General features: G+C 34.1%; 2 protein-coding genes and 1 long non-coding RNA gene across 5 annotated transcripts in view; all 3 read right to left on the bottom strand.

Moving 5' to 3' along the window:
- LOC121984826 overlaps positions 1–11,952 on the bottom strand; it is a 49,953-nt gene extending 38,001 nt beyond the window's left edge. For all 3 annotated transcript variants that reach the window (XM_042537970.1, XM_042537978.1, XM_042537986.1), the window contains exon 1: positions 11,534–11,952. In XM_042537970.1, the coding sequence (XP_042393904.1) occupies positions 11,534–11,897 (364 nt within the window). In that variant the 5' untranslated portion in view covers positions 11,898–11,952. The remainder of the gene's footprint in view (positions 1–11,533) is intronic.
- Positions 11,953–14,221: 2,269 nt separating this feature from the next.
- Positions 14,222–15,928, bottom strand: LOC121984817. The gene is made up of 3 exons (XR_006113002.1): positions 15,799–15,928; positions 15,650–15,717; positions 14,222–14,472 (listed from the first exon to the last, which is right to left on the bottom strand). It is a non-coding gene; the product is annotated as an uncharacterized LOC121984817 (long non-coding RNA).
- A 2,441-nt stretch (positions 15,929–18,369) lies between these two features.
- Positions 18,370–19,311, bottom strand: LOC122043317 (glutathione S-transferase T3-like). The gene is made up of 2 exons (XM_042603890.1): positions 19,016–19,311; positions 18,370–18,946 (listed from the first exon to the last, which is right to left on the bottom strand). Exons 1-2 carry the CDS (start codon positions 19,309–19,311, stop codon positions 18,370–18,372), a joined length of 873 nt encoding a protein of 290 aa, XP_042459824.1.
- Between the last annotated feature and the right edge of the window lie 5,917 nt (positions 19,312–25,228).

Genomic DNA, 25,228 nt, shown 5'->3' with positions numbered 1-25,228 from the left:
ATGAAAATGTCAACTCTATCATTGAGAATATGAGACTTGACAAGGTGTATTCGAAGAAGAAGACGACTATTCCTGAACTAATGCAAGTCCAAGAATCCAACCTAGATGCTAAGAATGAGAAAAGGAACTAGAGCATGCACAAAGCAACTTTTATATCCACTTGTAAACTTCCTATCTTTTAAAAAAAATGTTAAAATATTGAATTGAAAAAAAAACACTGTCACCGCTATACCTGCCATACGCACACCCATTCCCCCACCCGCCTCTCTTTTCTTTTTCCCTTCTCCTTCTTCCCTATTCCTTCTTCTCTTCTTCATCTTCTCTCCTCCAATGGCAACAAGCACAGCAGCAGCTCCCTCTCCTATTCTTCTTTCTCTCTAACAGAGGCAATGGCTGCAGCCCTTCTCTTCCTCTTCTAAGGCTTTCTTTCCACAACAAGAGCAGTAGCCTCTCCATTTTGCCTCCTTCTCTTCTCTCTTACTGCCCTTGCTGTCTTTGCATCTCGAAAGCAGCCACTGGAGCTCGCTGGAGCTAGCCGAGGCTGCCAGCACAAAGGGGAACGCAGCCCTAATTGTTGCCATTTTCCAGCAACCACAGCAACTCTTAGAAGGTATATTTTGATTTGTTTTTATGATTTATAGTTAGAATGGTTATTTAGATCAGAATGGAGGACTGATGTAGGAATGCTAAATAGTACGAGGAAGCAAGATTAAAAATGATCCTTCGATTTCAAATCATAGATAATGTTCAGATTTGATGTTATTATTCTTATTGGATATCATTTTGAGCATTTAAGGTACTGTCACATGTTTGTAGATACGAGTTCGAGTGGAACACGGTGATATGCTGACATTCGAAATTTTTGTTGTACATAAAGTGGATACATCTATCCTTTGACGCTCAAATAATTATCCTTGTGCATGAATAAATAAAGAAATTGATTACATGTATATGTTTGTATAACTGTTTTAGAAAGAGGATTCAAATGATATTTAAAAGTGAAATAAGAGTTTAAAATAATTAAATCGTAGAAGGGTAAATAATTGTTGTTATTCCTATTCATATGTGGGTTTCATATGGGGATTAAGACGGAGATGGTTGTTTTAAAAATTAAAATGGATACTCTAAATTACTATTCCGTTGATACCTATCTCTATGTTGCTTGACCTTCCATACGGTTGATACTTCATATGATTGATACTTGGAGCTCTCTATTATATAACTCTTACTACCTTATTGATGATACTTAAATGAATTAACATGATGCATGTGAAAAGGTTAACTTAGGTTGGTCGTTCACCGATAAAATATAAATTTAGAATTTAACAATTGTGATAAATAGAGAAAATGAAATACTAAAAGTGAAAATTCTGAGTCTAATCTTATATCAGGCACACATGAGTCGTGGTGGCATGATATAGTCTGCGATCAGTATTTATTTGTGCGATGGCGTTTTATTGTTGTAGTCCACCGATGAGGGCTTTTAGCTCGTATGTTAGATAACTTATGACATTATTATAATATTGACTCAGTTATTTACTTCTTAGTTATTAGTTTTAGACCATTGATATGCATGTTGATACTCACATGGTTTATGATATTTACTCATGTTGATACTCACATGTTAAGTTTAGCAATATTAGAAGTAATAAAACAATTATTAAGATAGGAGAGGACGAGTTGCCCGGAACCGAGAGATTTAAATATTTAGGATCATTTTTGCAAAATGATGGAGGGATTGAGAGAGATGTCTTACATAAAATACAAGCAGGATGGGTGAAATGGAAGGGAGTGTCGAATGTTTTATGTGACCATAAAGTACCTATTAAACTTAAAGGTAAGTTCTATAAAATCGCAGTTAGACCTGCTATGTTATATGAAGCTGAATGTTGGGCTATGACTCGAGCACATGAGCAGAAGATGAGAGTTGCAGAGATGAGGATGTTAAGGTGGATGTGTGGACATATAAGGATGGACAAAATAAGAAATGAGAGCATTAGAGAGAAAGTCGGAGTTGCATCTATTGAGGAAAAACTCCGAGAGACACGTTTAAGATGGTACGGACATGTACTTAGACAACCAATAAATGCTCCAGTTAGACGATGTGAAACTATGATAAACATACATATCAAACAAGGAAGAGGAAGACCAAAAAAGACTTGGTTAGCAACAATAAAATAAGATAAAATTTATTTAAATATAAATGATGATATAATATGAGATAGAGCTCAATGGCGTAAAAGGATTCATAAAGCCGACCTCACCTAGTGAGAAAAGGCTTGGTTGTTGTTGTTGTTGTTGTTGATATTATACCATGGATAACATGAATACCTGTTGATTACATAATAAGACTTGAAAATTTATCTTAATTGATGATAACATATAAAGATAAATTCTAATTCCAACATACAAATGTTAATTGATCATAAATATACATTTATGTATATTATTTGAAACTTAAAGAAGAATCAAAAGTTGTAATAATAAATTGTGCTCCTTTGACCTCTTAAATAAGATTAAAATCATGCACATCTATTCTAATTACTCACTTAGTCATTTGGCTTACTATCTGCTCCCCTTGGCCTCCAGTTTTGTAGGTTGTTAGGCACAGACATACTTTTGATATTATAGTTGATTTCAGCTTATATCTAGAGTTGCTTCCTAGTTTGTTTTATTTTTGTGTCATTGTATTTAAGTTTTATTTCATATGTCGTCTTACCTGTATAGTTTATTATCTATGAAAAATATGAGATATATGATACATAAAGTTGATGAATTTCTTGATTATTCTGTTTAGATAGTTCCTAGGTTCTCTTTTATTATATTGTCACCAAGTGGAGTACCGGGAATTGCACCCTCGAGACGTGACAAAAAATTAGCAACACATAGCCTTCTTGGTATCTTATATACATACCGCCACCTTATCGGATGCATTGTCCGATGAGAAATGAAAAAGAGCTATGAACGAAGAAATTGAGACATTAATGAAGGACAAAACATGAAAGTTGTGAAATTACTAGTAGAAAAGAGAGTTGTAGGATGTAAATGTGTTTATAGAGTGAGTGGATGGATTAATAGAGAAACTATATGGCCAAGTTAGTAGAAAAGGGCTATACTCAAACTAATGGGATTGGATATCAAGAAACTTTTGTTCTAACTTCAGAAATGAATCTTGTTATAATTCTACTGTCATTGGTAGCTAATTATAGTTGGGAATTACAACAATTTTATGTCAAGAATATATTTTTTGTGGAAAATTAGAAGAAATTTATATGGAGGTCACACTAGGATATGAACATAATTTAGATGCTCATATTGTAAATTGGAAAAAAAAAATTTGGTAGATTTGTGAGTCATAATTGTCATGGGTAGAGACAAAGCCAAGTGGATCATACATTGTTTATTAAATAGCGTTCTTCAGGAGGAGTCACAATGCTCTTAGCCTATGTTGGCGGTATAATAATGATAAGCAGAATAACTTCTAACAGAGTTTTAGAGAAAGAGTTTGAAATAAAAGTATTAGAAGGTTGAAATATTTTCATGGAATTGAAGTGGCTCACTCTAAGCAAGCATTTTTATCTCCTAACTTAAAAGAAAAAGAAAAGATAGCATGCAAGCCAGCAAATACTTTAATAGATCCAAATCCCAGACTTGTAATGGCAAAATAAGATGTTGCAGGAGATATGGAAATGTATCAACATCTGACAAAAAAACTTATTTATGACTCAACATAGCATACGTGATTAGTATGATTAGTCAATTCATGCATAACCTAAAAGAAACTCATTTGCAAGTAGCTCACCAAGTAGCATTACAGTATTTCAAAGAAACACGAGGTAAGGAAAGGAAGGGGTATTCTTTTTAAAAGAGATGAAAATTTGATGCTAGAAGCATACATAGATGTTAATTATACTAGGTTGATGATTGACTTTCTTAATAGGAACCTTCTAATGTGAAGAAGCAGAAACATGTGAAGAACCTTCTCCTAATGCAGAGGAACAATTCGAAGCAATGGGCTCAAGGTGTATATGAACAATTTTTGTTAAAGACCGTCTTGTGAGACTTGAAGATCAAGTAGGGTGGCCTAATGAGACTTTATTGTGGATCAACTGTTGGTGCAATCAACCTCTAGAGTTTTGATATTTGTTTGTCAATATATTTAATGGAGTTTGGTCAAGGTTAACCTAGCCAAGGAGAAGTCCCAACGGGAGGTTAGGAAAGTCCTAACTGAAGGTTAGGCAGTGGTGAGTAGTCTACCAAGTGACTAGCAAGTCCAAGTGGTCAAGGCGACTGAAGGTTTGGCAGTGGTGAGTAGTCTACCGAGTGACTAGCAAATCCAAGTGGTCAAGGCGACTGAAGGTTTGGCAGCGGTGAGCAGTCTATTGAGCGACTAGCAAGTCCAAGTGATTAAGATGACTGAAGGCTTGACAATGGTGAGAAGTCCCCTAACTAAAGGTTAGGTAGATAAGAAGTCTTGAAGGAGTAAACTCCAAATAAGTGTGACCTAATAGTTTTCGATCAACCGAACCAGTGAATCATGAATGTTGCTAACACTGCTTTACTTTACGATTTTATATCTATTGTGCTAAATCAGTATTGCAAAAAAGTCTTAGTCAATTAGGTTAATCAGACACTAGACAGGACCAGAGAAAGTCTAAACAGATCTAGAGGATTAGATGTTAGGTGGATAAATTGAGATAAGCTCCTGGAGTGGAGTGGTGAGATCGTGTCCCGATTAGACAAACCTTAGACGGTGATCTAACTGAAGAAACCAACGAAAGTTTCTAAGCCAAGATCAGACAATCCTAATTGTCATATTAATGCATGCATATTTATCTAATTCTAACTCTGTTTTGCAGGATCATTATTATTATATTGTGTTAACTTTGTTTTGCATAAAAACAAAGTTCGGATTGATCAAAAGGTTCGGTCAACCAAACAAAGTGATTCAGACCGATCACCGGTGAAAAGATCAGATCAGATTCGAATTGAGCCGAAGAAGGAAATATTTATTCAGGCGACCGATAGTATGATTCCGATCATATTTGGTAACCAGAGATTAGATAAGATTGAATCACATGAGGGTGGAAATAACAAAGTCCAGTCGACCGAACATGTGATCGATCGACCAAACACATTTGGTAAGAAAAGATCAAATCAGATCGGATAGAGCAACAAAAGGAAGCTCTTGGTGTTAAGTCGACAGAACAAGTACCGATTAAGGCTGATTTCGCTGAAGATACAATTTGGGCAGACCGTGAATTTGGACGTGAAGTCAAAAAATTTTGAAGGTTGGTCGACCAATAAAAAAATTATAAATGAAGTCTCGAGGTCCGAGACTGCACAATCAATTCTTTCATCTTCTCATACTCTTCCTGCTCAGACCGTGCAAGTGTTGTTACTACGACACCGAAAGGCTCTCCGACAATCTACGCTCATCTTCTACTTCTTCGATTGTGGGTATATTCTATATTGCTTGCATTCATTTAAGGTGATAGTAGCTTGTCGTTATTCGCCTCATATTTTGTACGAGTTTTGCTCCTTCTCCGAAAGTTTTTGGAGAGGAAAACTTTAGTGTATTGTCCGCTCAAAAGTGGTGAAGGATCATAAGCCTTAGAGTAATAGTCGTTGGACTACGAACCAAGTAAACCGAATGTGTAGACTTAATTTTTTATTCTGCTGCATGTTTTCATAAAAAGAAAGATTTTTCGCCGAGCGATATTCAACCCCCTTCTATCGCACTTTTCAATTCTACATGAACTACTTTTGTTAAAGATCATTTTAGGAATCTTGAAAATCAAGTGAGCACTGATGAGTCATGGTTCAAACCAATCAATTTATACTACAACGACCGATTCAAATAAAGTCAAAGATGGAAGTTCCAACGGCACAATTAGTCAAAGATGGGTGACAGTTAGTCGGTTGATGGTTGCAAGATTAACAAATGGCAAGATTAGACTTGAAGGCTACAAAAAAGGGCAAGGCTACGAAAGAATAAATCCAAGAAGTGAAAATAAGCCTATATCCTTAAGAGCCTTTAATGTTCCATTTATTCTTACTTTTAATCCTTATGTTCGCCTCCCATGCTTAATTGAAGAGAAGAAAAATAGCAGACTCTGTGTGCATAGATTGTGGACATAGCAACCTAGGGGTTGTAAACCACGTAAATCTTGATGTGCACTAGTTTGCATTTCTCATTCATGTTCTTTGTTTTATTTTATTGTGTATTACTCAAGGATTGAAATATCATGTTGAGCAGGTCGAAATGTCCGAAACATTTCGTTCCACCCGCCGACGTGCACGACCTAGCACTAGGCCCAGCAGCAGCCTCGTAGGCATAATACAACCTCTGTGGTCGCCACAGAAGGCTCGTCATGACCCCGCGGGCGGATCGGATGTCGCAATGTCGAAGGTTTTTTTAACTAAAATTGAAATTAAAAAAATGAACTTAAGTTTATTATCTCAATCAACTCCTAACTATAATAGGGATAATCCAAAAAGATTTAATTAAACCCTAATAAAATGAACTTAAGTTTTTTTTATATATAATAAATTTTATATATTTATATATCTTTTAACTATGTTATTATTATTTTTAATGGATCCAATCAACCTCTAACTTGAATAGATAGCCAAACATATTTCTTAAAATCCTAATCGAATTATTCCATTAAAATATATAAAAAATTATTTAAAATACTAAAAAATTATAATAAAATTTATATATTCCTAAAACTCTCCCTGGGGTCATAGTGTCGCAACGATATCGTCACCGCAACAACAATTTTTTTTTGTTTTTTGGTTTAATTAATTTTTTATTTTTTAAATATGTATTTTTTATAAATAAACTATTATTAATAATAGTTATAAAATATTAAAAATTATTTCAAAATTTTAAAATAATTTTAAAAATTAATAAATACTTTATAAAATAATTTAAAATGTTTAAAATTAAATATAAATTAAAAATAATCTAAAATTTTAAAATATATATATAATTCTTAAATATTTTAAATAATTTTTTAAAATTAAAAATACATTTTAAAAAATAATTTCAAATTATTTTATAATTATTTTTAATGTTTCAAATGATTTTATAATTTTAAATTTAGTTTTGAATTTTGAGAATTACTTATTTTTTAAAATAATTTTTATAAAAATTTAATAGCCATTATCTTATGAGATAATATTGAAATATAAATTCAACATCTCAAAATATAAAGCATATTTAATAATCAAATATTAATAAAATTAATATACATTTATATTTAAAATTTAAAGACATATCGAAACTATATCGGCATGACATGATACAATATCGAAACTGTATTGTTCCGGTCCAGGACCGAAAACTCGGCATGAGTTAAGATTTTAAACCTTGGCATTACTCTTTTATAATATTAATGTTGTAGAACAAGCTATTCACCTTCCTCTAGCAGTCCAAAAAAAATACATTTCATCAAAAAGAAATTAAAAAGGAGTTGATTTGTACTACGTACGAATCTACACATGGACAATTTTCACATATATTTACTAAAGAGTTAAGTAGCTCAGTGTTGTAAAGTATTGTATTGATGCTAGGAATGGTAAATATGTATTTGTCAACTCCATAAAGAGAGTGGAAACACATGATTTTGTAGCTACGTATATCCCTACAAATTAGGCTGAAAATATTTCATAAATTAAGGGATTATAATTTCATAAATTATGGATGTGATCCAGTAACTACCATAAATTATGGGATATGATAGCGTAGCTAGTTTATAAAAGTGTTTTAGTTTTTTTCTTTTGTTAGAATTTTTATTGGGATAAGTAGGAGTTTTATTAGAAAAGCCTATTATATTACAAAGAATAAGTAATATCGTCAATCTATAAAAATGGTTAGGATCCAATGAATAAGTTTTGAGTTAATACAATTTTCAATTTCCAACAAATGTTATTCTTTAATTTAACCAAAAAAACATCCTTTATTGTTAGACAATCTTGGTTCTTCCATTATGATTATAACGATCACCTCATTTTTATGCTTAATAACAATTTCAAATTAATTCAAACTAACAACCTAATCTTGGATTTGTAGGTGCATTGTAGGCCATTCCACAATACTAAGTTTGAGCTAATGAATTGAAGATGAGTGTCAAGCAAGTGAAGTTTAAACTTGTGATTATATCAAGCTTGAAGACTTGAATACTATTTAAAAGAATCTATTTTGAGTTTACATTATATCTTATTCATATAAATAAGATGAGCATTATTTAGGGTGAATCTAATTTTCTTATGTCATTTAAGATTTTAGCAAAATATTTGGGTTAAATTCCTTGTTCATATCATGTACAGGGAACTAATTATATTCAATTTAAGCAACTCTAGATTGTTGATGGAATAATTCTAACGATGATTGTCTAACCCCAATACAACCCTCAACCTTTTTATCATTTCCGCATGGTATCAATGTTAGCGATTTTCTCATTCTATATAAATGTGATAAGTCAATTCCTTCAAGCCTCATGTTATGATTATTAGGAAGAATCTTGCAATGTGTCAAAAATACTCCAAGAACTTTTATGTTGTAATTGGGGTCATCAATAAATTGTAGATATACTAATGCAAACTTGAACATGGTATCCTCCATTAGCAAACAATCTCAGCAAATAATTATATTCTCTTGAGGGCAATATGAGAATGTAGTGAAAGAGCAGAAGTAGATGGTTATGGAAAATTTGAGAGAAAAGGATGAATACATAGTTCCCATGACTCCAGCTACATGTAAGCTAATTAGTAATGCTCTAAGAGGACCAATAAATTATATTATGATAACCAAGTTCTCATGCATTTTTCTTCCAATCTACTATTCCATGAGAGGACAATGTATATAAAGATTTATTGTCATTTTCTTAAGACGAAGTTGCAAGCTAAGGAATTACTACATTTGTTAGTTCTAATGATTGGTTACATTATGAGAGGACCTATGATTGAATACATGTATAAGAAACTAAGGTTTTATAATATCTTTGAACTGGTAAACAAGCTTAAGGGATGTATCAAGGAACAAGTTGTAAACAGTGAAGATTATGTTGGTGAATATACCAAACCATAGGGTTGCATGTGGAAAATGCCAATAAGATAGCATACAAAGTTAGACAAGACTACCTAGGGATTAACTCAATTAATTTCCCAACTGCAACAAATGGATACAGCAACTTCCTTTAATCCGGAGCTAAATTCCTATAATGAATTCTATCAAGTATTTAGGTTTGTAAGGTCTTCCTCTAAAGAACAAGAAAATTTAGTCAAAGATAATTATAGTGTCACAACGTCACAACATGAGAACTATAGTGTCACTTGGTTGAGTATTTTTGGTATTTGGTAGGAGAATTTGAGAGAGCGTGAGGGTTTTGTACATGATTCCATGTAACATGATGCCATTGAATTAAGGTTACAAATACTCCTATATAAAGAGGGAGATCACAAGAATCAATTGGAAAATGGATACTAGTGAAGAGGAGACAACCATCAGAATCACTATTGGTCGATAAGATGATCGACTTCAGCAGTGTGTTCACCCGCTTGATAGAGAAGTTGGTCCTTTGTCTTGCCTAGTGTAGCCTAATTATCACCACTTTAATAGGTAAACCAATTCATATTTTCCTTTTCCCAATTGTCCTTGAGACATATTTTGACTTTATTTCCTCTTAATACTTGGTTAGCTAAATCCACAGACTTTTTAATATACATTTATAAAATTTACATGACTATCAATTTAATAATTAATCCATGAAGAGCACAAGGTTTTTGCAAATACATACTGCAAATCCTCCAAGCTTAGTGAGGGAATTCAAAGTGACAATAAAGACTAGATGGAAAATACATGTATGGTTATTATGTATGGTTATTATTCATTCATATTCACCTAACAGTAGTCAAGCTCAAAGACGAAGTGTAGATTGAAGAGGATGGCATAAGGGATGCAGCATGTGACTATAATGTTGTGTGTTTATGTAGCATCATGATGCTTCAAGTTGTATTTGTTGCATCGTAGAGTTATTGAACTCCTAGTCTTGTCAAGAAATAGAGCCAAATCACATTTGTTAAACACAAGGATAATCTATATTCACCAGAAATGTGATCTTCAATGCAGAGACGTTCATAGGGATCATACAAATTACAAAGTTAGCCCACTTGGACTGCACCATTTACCTACCCACTCACCATATCCACTCTCCAACATGTCATATGAGCCCTGCTTTACCAACTATTTGTTGATCATGTGATGTGAGGCCGCTAATTTTCTAATCCTACAGCAATTCTTCTCCTATCATATGTAGGATGGCTTAACTGGTTCTCTTGTTGGCATAAATACTTGATTTAAGATTTCATTAACTCATAGGTCCATTTTGACCAGTTTCATTAAAATTTCATATCTATTGTCTTTTCCTACATTACCCTTGAATCAAGAACGCTAATTGAAAATGTAAAATAGAGGATTGTGAATCCAAATACCAACAGACACAATCTTTCTGATCTAGGAAGTTGATGATGGAAATAAATATCAAGCCATAATATATGTTGGAAATCTATTGAGGTTGAGCAACTATTTTCATAGGAAATCATTATTCCAAAATCCAAATGCTGCCTCTTTGTCTAAAATCAAGAAAAGGTTAGACATTTAATCCTATCTTCCTTAACGAGATAGTAAAAGTGGGGCACTCCTGTAGCTAGAATTGTGGCATATCAGTTATCCTCTGTCAATGTCCCAGTGAAACTACACCAGTCAACCGGTCTCCAGAGAGTAGCTACAAACCTGATGCTCTTTGCTACTCATCTGGCATACAATCTTTATCAAAAATCGTCCAAGTTCATGTCACACTAGAAAATGACTGGTTGGCTAGCATACACCATCAAAAGATTTTGATGTTAAATTATGACAAAAGTACCTTATGTATCACTGAGTTTGAGACTCTTCTACTGAATTCTATGTTTAAATGGAACTCAACAAAAGCACATTTACAAGACAAAGCATCATCAAGAACTCCATTCGCACCCCATATTTCTCAGAACTGCAGACAGTAGTTCGCCTCTTCACCCACTACAACTTCCACATTATGTTTAGCTAAGCAATTTTACTCACTAACGGCTGGCCTACTTTCTCCTATCTACTACCAGAACAGGATGATTGCTATCGGCTGTAAAACAAAGAAAGGTAAATAAAACTGTCAATTGTCTGTACATGGTGCATGCGGTGCCTTTAAAATCAATTAGTCTTCGATTACAATCCAGGGACGCTAGCAGATTAATAGAATTGAAGCACTCCTACCTAGTGAGATTTTACCATTTCGTTATGGTTTCTAGCTGGCAAGAGTACTCCTCTTTCTACAGCTTCATATGTATTGTCGTCTTTTTGTTTAATCCATTCAGGAAACCATCTACCTATAAATCATTTCTCCCTCCGAGATGAAATACATCTTGGATTCGGCTGTTTGCTGAAGAAAGAAAGTGGAAAACAAAACCTTACGGCAATGGCCTGAGACATTACCATCATTAGAGGTCATGGACCCAACGGCACTTCCAGGCGATGAAGAATCCATGTCCCTCACAAACAGCTCTTGATCTCCCTCCTCTTCCTCGTCGTCATCGCCATTTTGTTCTCCGTCCTCCACGTGCAGGGACCCACTCGAATCACCTCTGTCAGAGAGGCCTGCTGTCTCCTTGTCTGCTCCACCTTTGGAGGATCCCTGTGTCGATTCTGGAGGGGTTTCGTAGTCCTCGTCTCTATCGAAGACATGGACGGCTGTGATATCGGCGAAGCTCACCCGGCGAGACTTCTTTCGCGCGATTGTCTCCTCGTCGAGCTCACCGGCACTGGGAAGCTCCCTCTCTCTCTCTTCCTTCGAATCCATAGGGGGGAGGTTAGGTTAGGGTTGAGGACTGGAAATTCTCTCGGAACTGGGGGAGAACAAGGAGGGAAACCAGCTAACAAAATTATTTTAATTTCATTTTTTAAAAAAAATAGAAAATTAAGAAATATTCTTAAAATCATTCTTTCGCATTTTCTCTGAAATGTTCCATCCGAAGTATTCAAGCTAATCAAACGTCACCTAAGATGGTGTGCCTTGAAAGAAAAGTTTAGACCAATATTTACCGCTGTCCCATGGAAGAGAAAAAATATATATACCGGTATAAATATTTGATATAATAGGCCTCCATGTTAATTCTAAGTGCATGCAAAAAAATCACGATGGATATTTGATTTTTTTCATGTAAAAAATTATTGTATTAGGATAAATATATTCTATAATTTATTCTTTTTTAAAGAATATGGAAAATCATCTTGGAGGGGAGAGCAGATCATTTGATCCGTAAATTACGGATCAAGAGATGGTCCACTACATGTGGACCTTTGATTTAAATGAACTCCACCTATTTAAAGATGGGTCCATCCAAATCAAAGGTCCAGATCAGTAGACCATTTCTTGATCCGTAATTTGTGGACCAGAAGATCCCTGCTGCTTGGAGGGACCGTTAAGATTATACCTTCACTTTTTTGATGCAAAAGAAAAAAAAATTATATCAGTGAACTTCGAGAGCTAATAAAGTTTGGAGATAAGACTGCTTGCGGCACGCAATTGAGATTTTCGAAAGACCATTTGCAAATGCTTTGATATGTAGGTTTTCCATCTCATACATGAATTCTCTTACGTGAGATACTATCTAGGGTTTATGGTTTATTTGCAAAGTATTTTCATTTAATAGAAATGTAAATTTTTCAAAGGTTATTTAGTTGTAGCAAAAAAAAGATAATTACAGTCCCCTCAGACGTCTCTCACTCATCCTTATGTTATGTGAAGGAAAGTAAATCGTAAGATCAGTTTATAGTCGATCGTCAAGTGACTATGGGTGGAAAGAGTTTTTATCCGAGGACATACACTCATCAGGAATCGATCTATATCTCATTATAACAAATCTATTATCCTCTAACCAATTGGGCACCTGCGTGGGGGCATTTTCCAAGGTTATTTAGGCTTATATAAGAAGGAGAGTCTTGATGCAATGATAAAATTATTGTCATATGATATTGAATACGGGTTCAAGTTGTGAAAATAGTCTCTTACAAAATATAACATAAGGTTGTGTAAATAAATTCAATATGGTTCAACTCTTTCCCAATATCTCACACTAGCAGGAGATTTATGTAATAGATGGTCCTTTATTTAGGCTTATAAAAATTTTATACATTTTATCTAAAGTCATTAAATTGTATATCCAGAAGAGAACTAATAACACTCGTATGTCATCGTAATATGGAGGGCAATTCAAATTAATATTGAACCCCCTAACTAGTGTAGTATAGGGCAACTAAGATTATCTCTCAAGGAATGGAATGATGTATAATAATCTCAGGATCGATAGGGTAATTCATGCCTAGGGCATAGCCAAGCCGGTAACCATGTGACAGATTTATAACATTAAGCAAGAGTCGAATCCCGGCGAAGCCTGTGAAAAATACTCTCCCACATGGGGACTTATTCGATACTTGATATACTCTCTTCCAATTTCCAATGGCGTAGAGCAATCATGGGAGGCTCCAAGGTGATGAATTTCACCTTTTTGCAATAACATAATAAGCAATTCAACACTAATAACTTAAGGAACAATATAAGAAAAGACACCCTGGGGTGCTACATCAAAGACTGTCTCAACTTGAGCACTAGTGTTTTTCTCCTGTCTGGAAATCTTTCGAAGCCTGAAAACCTCTTTGCAAAATTTGCAAGGCACAAATAAAATAGTAATAATAGAAATAAAAACAAACAAACCAACTCATTGATCTTGATCTGAAGCCTTAAGTGTCGTGACACTTTTAGTACTTCTCGAGTCATACAAGTAGGACTTGAGCTCTTTTTTGGAACACGAAATGAAGGATCTTGTTTACAGGTGTTACTGAAAGATGCTGCCTTGACTCGCTTTTATAGAGCTTGATGAACACTCTTCTAGTTGACTGAACCTCCATTGACTTAGCTAGAAATTTGATCCTCTTCAGGATAAGTTTTGACATTTCAATCAACTGGAGCACCCTCCGATCGCCTAGAGGTCAGTCAAAACTTATCCGTGGACTGACTTGTGCAAGCCTGATCAGTGATCACATTGACTTTTGGTCGACCAAACTTTTTGAAACGGCCTATACTCCTTACTCGTGACACCACAACTGGACATACCCATAATACTATTGAAGAAGGAAAACTTGCAACTGCATTTACCTCAATTCCGAATATATCCAAATACAAGTAAACAAAATTATGAACTCATGCCAAGGAAACAATCAACCATTCTTCTTCAACTCATACATGACAAATCGAAAGACTGAAGGGTATAACGTGCTCTAGAATTTTCCGGACAATATGCTATGCATTTCATCTCTCCTCCTCAGTTACTCCACCTCCTCGACCCCTACCACATTCTTGGTGCCATTATCCCCACCTGCATCATTTATGTTGTGAGACAATGGCTCAGCAAGTAAATTCCACAAGTAGATATAGAGTTAGGCGTAGCAAAACAAAATCAGTTTGGGAATACGGAGTCTGTGTCTACTTCGAGTCCATTTGAGCAAGACTAAGTAGAGTTATGTACAGATAGCATCAAATATGGTCATGCATAAAAATAAAACTTCAACATAACATACAAGAACTTAACATATTAAAAATATGAAGAGCAGAACCTCCACATAGTAAACAAGTTGCAATTTTCACAACAGAACAATAACATAGCCTATTGGAGAAATCATACGAGGCAATTCATGAGACATAACTTCAACATATTATGCAAGAAGCAGTCTACAACTGAATCTCAACATGGCAAATTGTAAGATTACAAGTGGCAATTTCATAAAAACAGAATCCGAACATCAACCTGGCATACTGGAAAATTTCAAGAGGCAATTTTATAACAGATTTCCACATAGTAACATGTAGCAAATCACAACTGAACATCAACATAATATAATGGGAAATAACATGATGCAATTGTGGCAACCTTTACTAGAGCACATATTTTTTCAGTCCTTATTCATGATCCATTGAGAGGTATCTCTGAGGAGAACATGAATCATTTATCCATAGCCATTTACATTTCTTTATCTTTTATAGTAGGAAAGGTCTTCCACGGAGCTCATCCATCCATCCTGTTACCACTCATGCACATATTTATCTAGTTAACTATTTAGAGAAAATATGATTTAAACATATCTCAACACGTAAAAGATTTATACACTGTTCGTATACTATCATTTACGAAATGATCTAGTTGGAATTGCAAGCAATGCATAATAAATCTGAACAACTTAAGTACATAATGAAAAAGCAATTACTTAAGCATCACAAGTTTCGATTCTATTAAATCTATCCCACACTAAATCAAAGAAAGGTTCAAGCAGAGCAAACAACTCCAATTTTCCCAGCCTGCTGAAACCAACACAAAAACAAAACACCTCACAACCCAAGCATCAAATCTTGTTCGATTCAGCAAACTGAAACCATTCCGAAGACCAGAAAACTTCACAATCAAATCTCAAATCCCACACGATTTCGAAAGCTATAATCCTCAATTCACAGCAAGTTTGAGGAAAAAGATATCTCAACCAATCCGAATCTCTACCTACCAAAACCCGACCAGCAAGCAATGTAAGGGAACTTCACAGTGGCAATGTAGGAATCAACAACACCACGCCTGCAACACCCAAAACCGATTCAATGAAAACAAATCCCATCACAAGGAAGTCATGAAACCATCAAAACCGAAACACCTCACCCAATTTCGCAGCAGAAATAAGAGGAAACGAGATAGAAGATATAAACCGCGGTGCCCTAACAGGAATAGTCCCCGATTCATCTCGCAACCATACCAGAACCACACCCATTCATATCTACTAGAAGGAACTACTTGCCTTTATCCTTTTTGTGCCGTTGATAGGAGTTTTAGCCCACGGGATGACGCGCTGGCGGTGAAGGATAGTCACAGTAACCCACGACCTGTGGCGATGTTCACCGAGGAGATCTCGGGCGTGGCGACACCGGCCGGCCGAGGTTCGAGCACGGTGAAGGGTTTGAGTTGTGCGGCGGAGAGGAGAGGAGAAGAGGAAATCGGGAAGTAGGGGATGGGAGGAAATAAATGGGAATTAGATTCAGGCTTAGCCATCCACAATGCTCCAACGTTATAACACCCACCACCTTCACTACCACATACTCATTATAATAACATTCTTCTTTCATCCACATTGCTTTTAATATTAACACTACTCTAACAATCCACTCAATTATCTTAAAATTATATCATATTAAATAAATATATTTTAAAATATTTAACTTATTATTATTATTAATCTTACCTTTAAAAATATAATTTTATTATTTTTTCAAAAATAATATTAATTTTTTTATTATATTTATTAAATAAAATAGATGTTTGTGAGAAAATGAAATTATAATTTTGGGAAAACGAAATTATAAAGTTAGAAAAATGAAATTACAATTGAGCGACTAAAATTATAAAGTTGGGAAAACGAAATTATAACTGAGCGACTAAAATTACAAAGTTGGGAAAATGAAATTTATTTTAAATTACCATCTAATTATGAAATTGAAATGCAACAATAACTTAAATAAATCATACTATTATGAAATTAAAAATAATATATGAAATAATAATTCATGGATTATTGTTGTATTGTCCCCAGATATGCTCAACTAAGTCGGCACGAAGTTGGTGATGAACTTGAGTGTCACATAGCTCAGAATTTGTTCGAAGATAATCCTGAAATCCTCGGTTTGAGCCATGGATAAGTTGTGTGGGTTCGTCACCTTCATCGTTGTACCGATTTGTCACGTGATCTCCCTCATCCTCAATAATCATATTATGCGAAATAATGCATGCTAACATGATTCGTTTTAACTTTTTTCTATACCAATAATGAGCTGGATCTCTGACAATTGTCCATCGAGATTGGAGCACCCCAAATGCCCGTTCGACATCTTTTCTTGCAAACATGTCTTTCCTTAAACAACTTCCTCTTGGGATCCTCCGGGCAAGGAAAAGCCTTAACAAAAGTAGCTCACTCGGGATATATTCCATCTGTTAGATAATAGCCCTTCGTATATGTAGTATCGTTCACTGTGAAATTAAGTTCCGACATATTTCCTTGCAAGACGTTGTTGAATATGGGAGATTTATATAACACGTTAATATCCTTATGTGAATCGACGACCCTAAAGAATGCATGTCATATCCACAAGTCATGAGACGCGACCGCTTCAAGTACGATTGTTGGTGACCCATGTCCCCTTGTAAATTGACCTTTGCAAGCAACTGAACAATTTTTCTATTTCCAGTGCATACAATCAAGGCTATCTAACATGTCAGGGAAGTCATGCCTCTCATCATGCATTTAAAGAAGACGTTGAATATCATCAGAATTTGGCCTTCTCAAGTACCTATCACCAAATATTTCAACCATGTATTCGTAAAACTTTAAAAGACATCTGATGGCAGTTGATTCACTCATACATAGGTACTCGTCAAGATGATCGGCGGGGACTCCGTAAGCCAGTTACGAATCGCAGCAGTGCATTTTTGTAGTGGTGACAACACTTTTCTTTGCATAGCATCGTCCCTATGTTGAAAAAATGCTAAATGATTCTCTAATGCATTCACTATGCGGAGGAATAACTCTCTTCGCATTCGAAATCGTCTTCGAAATATTTCATCGTGATACACCGGGTTTATAGAGAAATAATCATTGACGAGCCTCTCATGCCTAGCTTCACGATTTCTTTGGACGAACCTTCTTCTACGTGTGTCCCTCCTCTGATATGCTTCCATAAGTTGTTGGTGTTGTTGAAGAACCAATAATATCAGTTCGTCACCCGGATCATAAGTTTGCTCATCGATTTCAACATGGACTTCGTCTTCGCTTGTCGAGCTGAAACTTGAGCTAGAGCTGCTTGTAGAATGAGACATTTTTGGAGGAAACACGTTTTAGTATATGTGTTTGAGAAATTGTATGATAGTCAAATGAAAATCTCGTAGCACAATATGTCTATATATATTATTTTTCTCATGCAACGGCTAGTTTGCAATGACTAGTTTGCAACGTTGCATTGCAACAACTAATTTGCAACGATTAGTTTGCAACGGTTAGTTTGTAATGCCTAGTTTGCAATGGCTAATTTCCAACAGCTAGTTTCCAAGGCTAGTTCATAACGACTATTTTACAAAATTATAATAATTAAAAATCATATTAATCGAAATGAGAAATACAATAATTAAAAATTACAATCACTCGAAAATATAATAATATTGGAAAATGAACGTTGAGTAAATAATTTAGATATTCCATCTCGACCTAATATCCTGGCATAGATATTCATGTATAATAAGCTGCTCCTTTGCCATCTGTGAGGTGTCTTTGTTCAATATTTCGTATTCCTTCAACTTCAAGCGACGATTCTTAGCTTCAGATTTGGACAAGGCAACTTTTGCCTTAATCTCCTCTATTTTGAGTTGTTTTTGTTTCAAATCGACTTCAGACTTCTTCACGCTTGTGTACTCAGTGAATTTTGTGATAATATTATTGTAGTTTACTGCTAGATCCTCCATAGTCGATTTTACTTTGTCTTTTCCTTTTTTTTTTGTTGCCTTTTGTCCCATTAGACGAGTATCTTCATCATCCAGGTCTATACTCACATTTTGGTGGGAGGAGGTGTTGCTTGCTCCTGACTCTGAGGTCCTCATCTTTTTTGTGGCCATAAAGTGATCATCGGACTGTGGAGTAAACATTGGATGGTCTTTGACAATTCTCCATACATGTTCGAGATTGAATGCAACGCTATTGTTTTCGGATCGATATTTTTCGTACGCAAACCTCAATATATCTTCGTCACTGTGACCACTTCGATATGAACTGTAAACATCATTATAATTTGCGTTGAATCGATATACCTTCTTTTGGATTGTATTGTGTTAATGTAACCGTATAACATTTGCACTTCTGGTGTTTGAACCTAGGGGAAGATTCTCATTGTAGTAGCTTGCAACACGTCCCCAAAAAGCATCCACCTTTTGATCATTGTCGATTATTAGATCATCACTGATAGTGACAAAACTTTTCGCTAAGACCTCATCTTCAATCTTTGTCCAACTTGAACACTTTCTTGTATCCTCAGTATTTGAAATTGCTTTTTCTAATTTGACCACCTCAATTGGGGATTCACGGTCGAAAAGTTGAGTCTCTGGGACAAAAGTCGGAGTTGTAGGTTCATTCGACATCGAAGGAGTGAAAGACATACCAGTTGTGTGCGAGTTACCATATCCATGAATAATCGACGACGTGAAATACGGATGACTTATGTTTTGCCAATATTCTGCTGGAAGCGATTGATATGGACCTCGAGGGGCATAATTTAAATGATTAATAGAATTTCTAAAACCTTGGAAATTTTGAAGATTTTGTGGAGGAAACAACATATTTGGAAATGGATGTGGGTATTGATAATTTGGTGAAATTTGTGGATTTGGGGAAGATGAATATTCTTGCGAGTTGTTTGTAGAATTCAAGAAATTTGTAAAAAAAATACCCTATTATTTTCATCCATTTCGGATAGAAAATAAGATGGTATGACCTTAAAAAAATAGATGGGGAGAATATTTAGAGAGTAGAATTGAAAGAGTAGTGAGTTGGAATGAAAATATGTGTACATATTGATGGATATTTATAGATGAAATTTTGAACTAACCGTTAAAAAACTAACCGTTTTATTTAATTTTAAAATTTATATTTTTTTAATAAATAATATATATATATATATATACACACACATGGGGTGGGCCAGCCATGGCCCACCCCATGCATGCTTGAACGCGTTCAAGTGAATGAACGTCGAGGCACACTCCACAACGGTACATTAATTCCACAGTGATGTTATAACGCAATATGAACGCAGTGTTGCAGATGGCCTTATATACTGTGAGTAATTAAAGTCCAATCTTAGATTAATTGAATTTATTCCCTAAAAATTTCTACGAACTCATAATTATTTAATGAATGGTTATTATTTTATATTTTATTTTATTATTATTTATTGCCGCTAAATTATCTTCCTCCTAAAATACATCCAAATTTAAATTCCAAATTTAAACATGTGATACTAGTGGAACCTTACACTTTTGGTCAACTGGAATAACGTTTGGTCGACTAGAATATCTTTTGATCAATCGAAACATGAGTCCGGCGACCTAGACCAATTCTTAACTGATCCAGCCTAAACCTTCGTCCAGTTGTTATTTTTGTAAAACAAAAAGCAAATAACAAGTAAAACATGCAAAATCTAGTATTTGATTTACTTAACCTATTAGGTTCATTTACTTGGAGCTTACTATTCCAAGACTTCTCTCTTTACCAAATGTTCAGCTCCTAACTAACCCACCTTGGACTTAACCTAATTCCTAACTAGGTTTACCTAGTTTCCAACCAGATCTTCCGCCGCCAACCTCATTAGAACTTCCATTATTTAGTTCTCAACTAGGACTTTCATTATCTACTTTCCCAACTAGAACTTCCACTGTGTAACCCCGCTAGAATGTCTACTATCTAATGCCCAACCAAGTCTTCACTTTGCCTAGTCCCACCACCTAATCCTACTATGTATTTTCACCAACCTACTAAGTATTTGGTTCTACTTGGACTTCTCACTCACTCCTAAGATTTAAGTCAACATTGACTTTATTTGGACTCTACACTTAATTTGATCAATCTTGATGATCAAATTATTTGGCTACCCTTGACTAAATTCCCTTAAACATATTGTTTAAACAAACATTTAAAATCTTGAAGGTCGATTACACTAACAATCTTTCTCTTTTGATATTTAACCATATGTTTAAGTCTTATGCCAAATTAGAGAATTTAGGTTAACATCATTTTTCTTCCCTTTAGCATACATCAAATAGATTTAAACTCCTAAGGACCTCCTTAGGTGTTTCACAAATAATAAGATTTTCCATAGTCAAAAACTAACTCTTCCCCCTGCTTGAAAGATCATTTCTTTTTAAAAGTCATTTTGAAAATTTCAAAAATTATTTTCACAAGTATCTATTTCAAAATGAATTGATAAATATTTAGCAAAAATATTTGAAAATTTTGTAAGGCAAGATTTTTGAAGCGTAGTTTCAAATTCTCTTGGAAAAGAAATATTGAAAAGTATTTTTCAAAATTTTCACGTATTTTTTTTCAAAAAGAGAGACATTTTTAAATGTGAGTGTAGCTTAGAAGATTTTAAAAGAGAAGGATATTTTGAAAGGGAAGAAAACAAATATGTCGAAAGCATCTTTTTAAAATTGTTTTCAAAATTATTTTTTCAAAATTTTCCAAATAATTTTTATAAATTCATTTCAACACTTAATTTTGAAAAATTCATTTAAAAACTTGGTCTTTCAAGAGAGTCCCCCTCTTAACTTGACAACCCCCTTAGGATATCCATGTTAACCGAAAGGAAGGCATACGTAAGTGTTTAAGGATTTAAGAGATTATGTTGACCTATGGATTTAGAATCTAAGTGATGATTATTTTTAATTTAAGTTTTTCTAATATCTCACTCATTCTATGTGTCACAATATACAAACACAGTAATCCTATATATTTTGTGACATGAGTTTTTTAATTTTGATTTGATTAAGTTATTTGTCTAAGGAAGTTTGATTTAGTATTAGATTCAAATTTAATTTTGAGTCCACTAAATAATATTTTTAGAATAAGCTTCCAATTGTGGTGAATCAAAATAAACATCATTAAAGTAACAACGTACCTAAAATAAAACTTTTCCAAAACATCCAACCCAAGGAATTCAATACTAAGTCTTGATCTAACTAGTTCAGATTAGATTGAGGTTGCTCTAGTTAAATTCACAAAATCAATTGCACCAGATAGAATGCTCATTATTTAGCCTAGACATGCATCAACAGAGCTTCCTTAATTAACTATCATCTTAACCCTCTCTAATATTGTTGTTTAAGATTTAACTCATTTGTCCTATATTTGCCCTATCTATCCGTTCTAAAATAGCAATTAAAAGAATGGATAGAATGCATGGTATGTGAAACATGACACATTACCACTACTTAAGTATACATGAGCATAACAAGTTGAACATGTATAACACATCAAGCAAGTCATAACAATCAAACATTTAAAATATTGATGTCTATTGATGTATTAAATTTTTAATTTGATACATTTCATGTTAACTTCGAATGTCTCAATTCATTTTTTCACATTTTAATTATTAATGTTTGTGGGATTTTATTGATTATTGCATAATTAAATAATACTTAATTGTAACTTGGTTTATGAATTTTAAGTTCTAGATTTATTTTAGACTTGTAATAAGTCTAAACTTTGAATTTTAGATAGATTACAAATAACCTTTTCTACTTTATCAATATTATTTTGTAAAATATTATTTTGTTTTTAAAATTTTCTAAAACTTGTATTTTTTTAGTTTAAAAACTTATCTTTTGAAATTTAAACCTTTAAAAATTGATTTTTTGAACTTATAATTTTTTAAAACTGATTTTTATAATTTTTTAAATTTAAATCCGAATTTTTTTTATTTTTAAAAGTTAAAAATTGATTTTTTTTTAATTTTAAAAATTAAAATTTTTATTTTTAATATTAAAATTATTGTTTTTAAAATTTGTAAACATCTTTTCTGATTTTTAAAAATTCTTATTTTTGTAAGTTGATTTTTTTTTAAAAAAAAATTGAATTCGTATTTTTGAAATTTGATTCTTAAAGTTCTTAGATTTTGAAAACTTTTTTTTCTAGATTTTTAAATTTTTTAAATTGTTTTTTATGATTTAAATTTTGAAGAATATTTTTCTACAGATTTGAAAAAATTCTTATCATCTTGATTAAATTTGAATTAATTAAATTTGAATTCACGATTCAAAATTATATTGATTAATTAAATTTGAATGATTCAATTTAAGATTATTTTAATTAATTAAATTTGAATTAATTGGTTTATCTTTCAGATTAATCTTTTGATTAGTTAGATCAATATTTTGATTAAATCTGACAAAGGTTTGTGTCAACTTCATTAAAGTCATAGTTAACTTGATTAAAGTCTTGATTAATTGTTTTATCTTATTATTTAAATTATTCAAATTAATTTTATCTTTTTAATTAATTTCAAATTAATTATTTTTTAAACTAAATTTGAATTAATTAAATTATTATCATGCATATCTAAATGTGTCAAAAAGATCTAAACTAAAAGAACAATAAGGCTACGTTTGGTTGGGTGTAATGTAACTTGTAATGTAATCAAATTTGTAATGTAATGTAATATTAATTACATTACTACATTTGATAATGTAATATATGTAATCTTTGATTACAAGGATGATTACATTCTTTTGTTTGATATCTATTATTTTTTATAAGCAATGTAATTCGTAATATTATTAAATGACAAAAATATCTTGCGACTTCTACCGACGACCGCCGCACCTCTACCGGAGTTTGCAGCAACCAATGGCCGTCGCCGTTAGCCTCCTCCGCCGACCGCCGCCATCGGCAACCAATGACCGTCGCCGTTAGCCTCCGACGACGACCGGCGACGATCAGCGGTCGCTGACAACCGGCGACAACGACAACCGTCGTCGGCGGCGGCGATGATGGGCACGGTGGTCGTCGGCGGCCGGCAGGGGTGGGCGGCGGTGGTCGTAGGCGGCGGGGGTGGCCGGCGGTGGTCGCCGGCGACGGCCGGCGGTGGTCGGCGGCGGCGGCCGGTGGTGGTCGCCGACGGTGGTCTCCGGCGACGGTCGGCGGTGGTCGTCGGCGACAACCGGCAGTGGTCGCCGGCGGCAGGTGGCGGCGAGCGACGGCCGCGGTGGACTAGGGGTATATTTGACATTTAAATTTTGGTTAAATGGTGATCTCATGTAATCGGATTACATAGTATTTGTTTTGTAATCCAGATTACAAAACTTCACTACCTTTTGTAATCCAGATTACATTACATTACATTACAAGTTTAAAATTAAACCAAACAAAATAATCAACTTTATAATGTAATCCTGATTACATTACAAGACAGATTACACCCTACCAAATGTAGCCTAAGTAGCCTGCATCGTAAATATTGGATAAGCTTACTAACTTCCATCGTTCATCCTAGATTCTTGAATTTTCTTCGTGGGCATCGATTCCTATCCTTTTGCACTTGAAGCATACCACACGATCCTTGCTTTTCTGAGTTCCTTGTATTGATTCCTTTTTTATCGCTGATTGTACAGAGTCTCATAATTAAGACATTTATTTTTATAGTGTTATCTTACCTTACATTTAAAACATGTTATGTGAAATTTAAATTTTAGAATTAAATTTATACCTTTCGAATCCTGGTTAGGATTATGTTCCTTGCCCTTGATGGTTTAGACTCGGGCTCAACTTGATCATCCAACTTCGATAAATCCTCGTGAAGCTTGATCAACCAGTTCCATAACTCTTATGCTTTTTCAAATTTACCAAATCTGTACAAAATTCTACTAGGTAAAAGTTATAAAATTACTTGGGTTACCTTTCGATCTGGTTTGATATTTGGGTGGACAATTTCATTAGAGTGACCCAACCGTTGAAATCTCACATTAGCACAAAGTTCTGAGCACTAGTGTTTTTCTCTTTTCTAGAAATCTTTTGGAAGTGGAAAACTAGTGTTTTAAATCGCGTAACATTGGTTTATAGTGTTTTTGTCTTGTCATCCAGCATGAATAGCGACGCGCATAGCACAAGCTTTTCGTGCACGTTAATTTTTAAATTAAAAAAAACAAAATATACTTATATTGTCACGCCGCAAAACCTAGGCGTACTGAAACTGGCGTTGCTTGCAAGTATAAATATTCGAAAACAACAAGCCACATATAATGAATACTAAACCAGTAATAATATAATAGAAATATTGTCTTTACAAAGTGAAAATCCAAAAGTGATAAGCGGAAGCGTACAAGTAAAGATAACATGAACTAAAAGGAAGAATTGTTTGAATAGGGCTCCATTACCAATCCCAAAACATCTCTTGCTCCTCTTTATCGACTTGTTCCTCATCTTTATCTGAGGATGAGAGTAAGGGGGGTGAGTGCTCCGGAAAACACTCAGTAAGTGGGGGTCAATTGAATATAGAATGAC

The sequence above is a fragment of the Zingiber officinale genome, chromosome 1B (genome assembly GCF_018446385.1).
Source record: "Zingiber officinale cultivar Zhangliang chromosome 1B, Zo_v1.1, whole genome shotgun sequence".
In the NCBI taxonomy this organism is placed as follows: Eukaryota; Viridiplantae; Streptophyta; class Magnoliopsida; order Zingiberales; family Zingiberaceae; genus Zingiber; species Zingiber officinale.
The sequence above is the reverse complement of the archived record's forward strand: the minus strand, read 5'-3'. Positions and strand labels throughout refer to the sequence as shown.

Excerpts from the sequence above, each read along its gene's own strand:
- LOC122043317 (XM_042603890.1), bottom strand. The coding sequence starts at position 19,311 with ATGTCGAATGAACCTACAACTCCGACTTTTGTCCCAGAGACTCAACTT. Across the intron at positions 18,947-19,015 it reads AGAAGTGCAAATGTTATACG|TTCATATCGAAGTGGTCACA; the intron begins GTTACATTAACA and ends TGATGTTTACAG.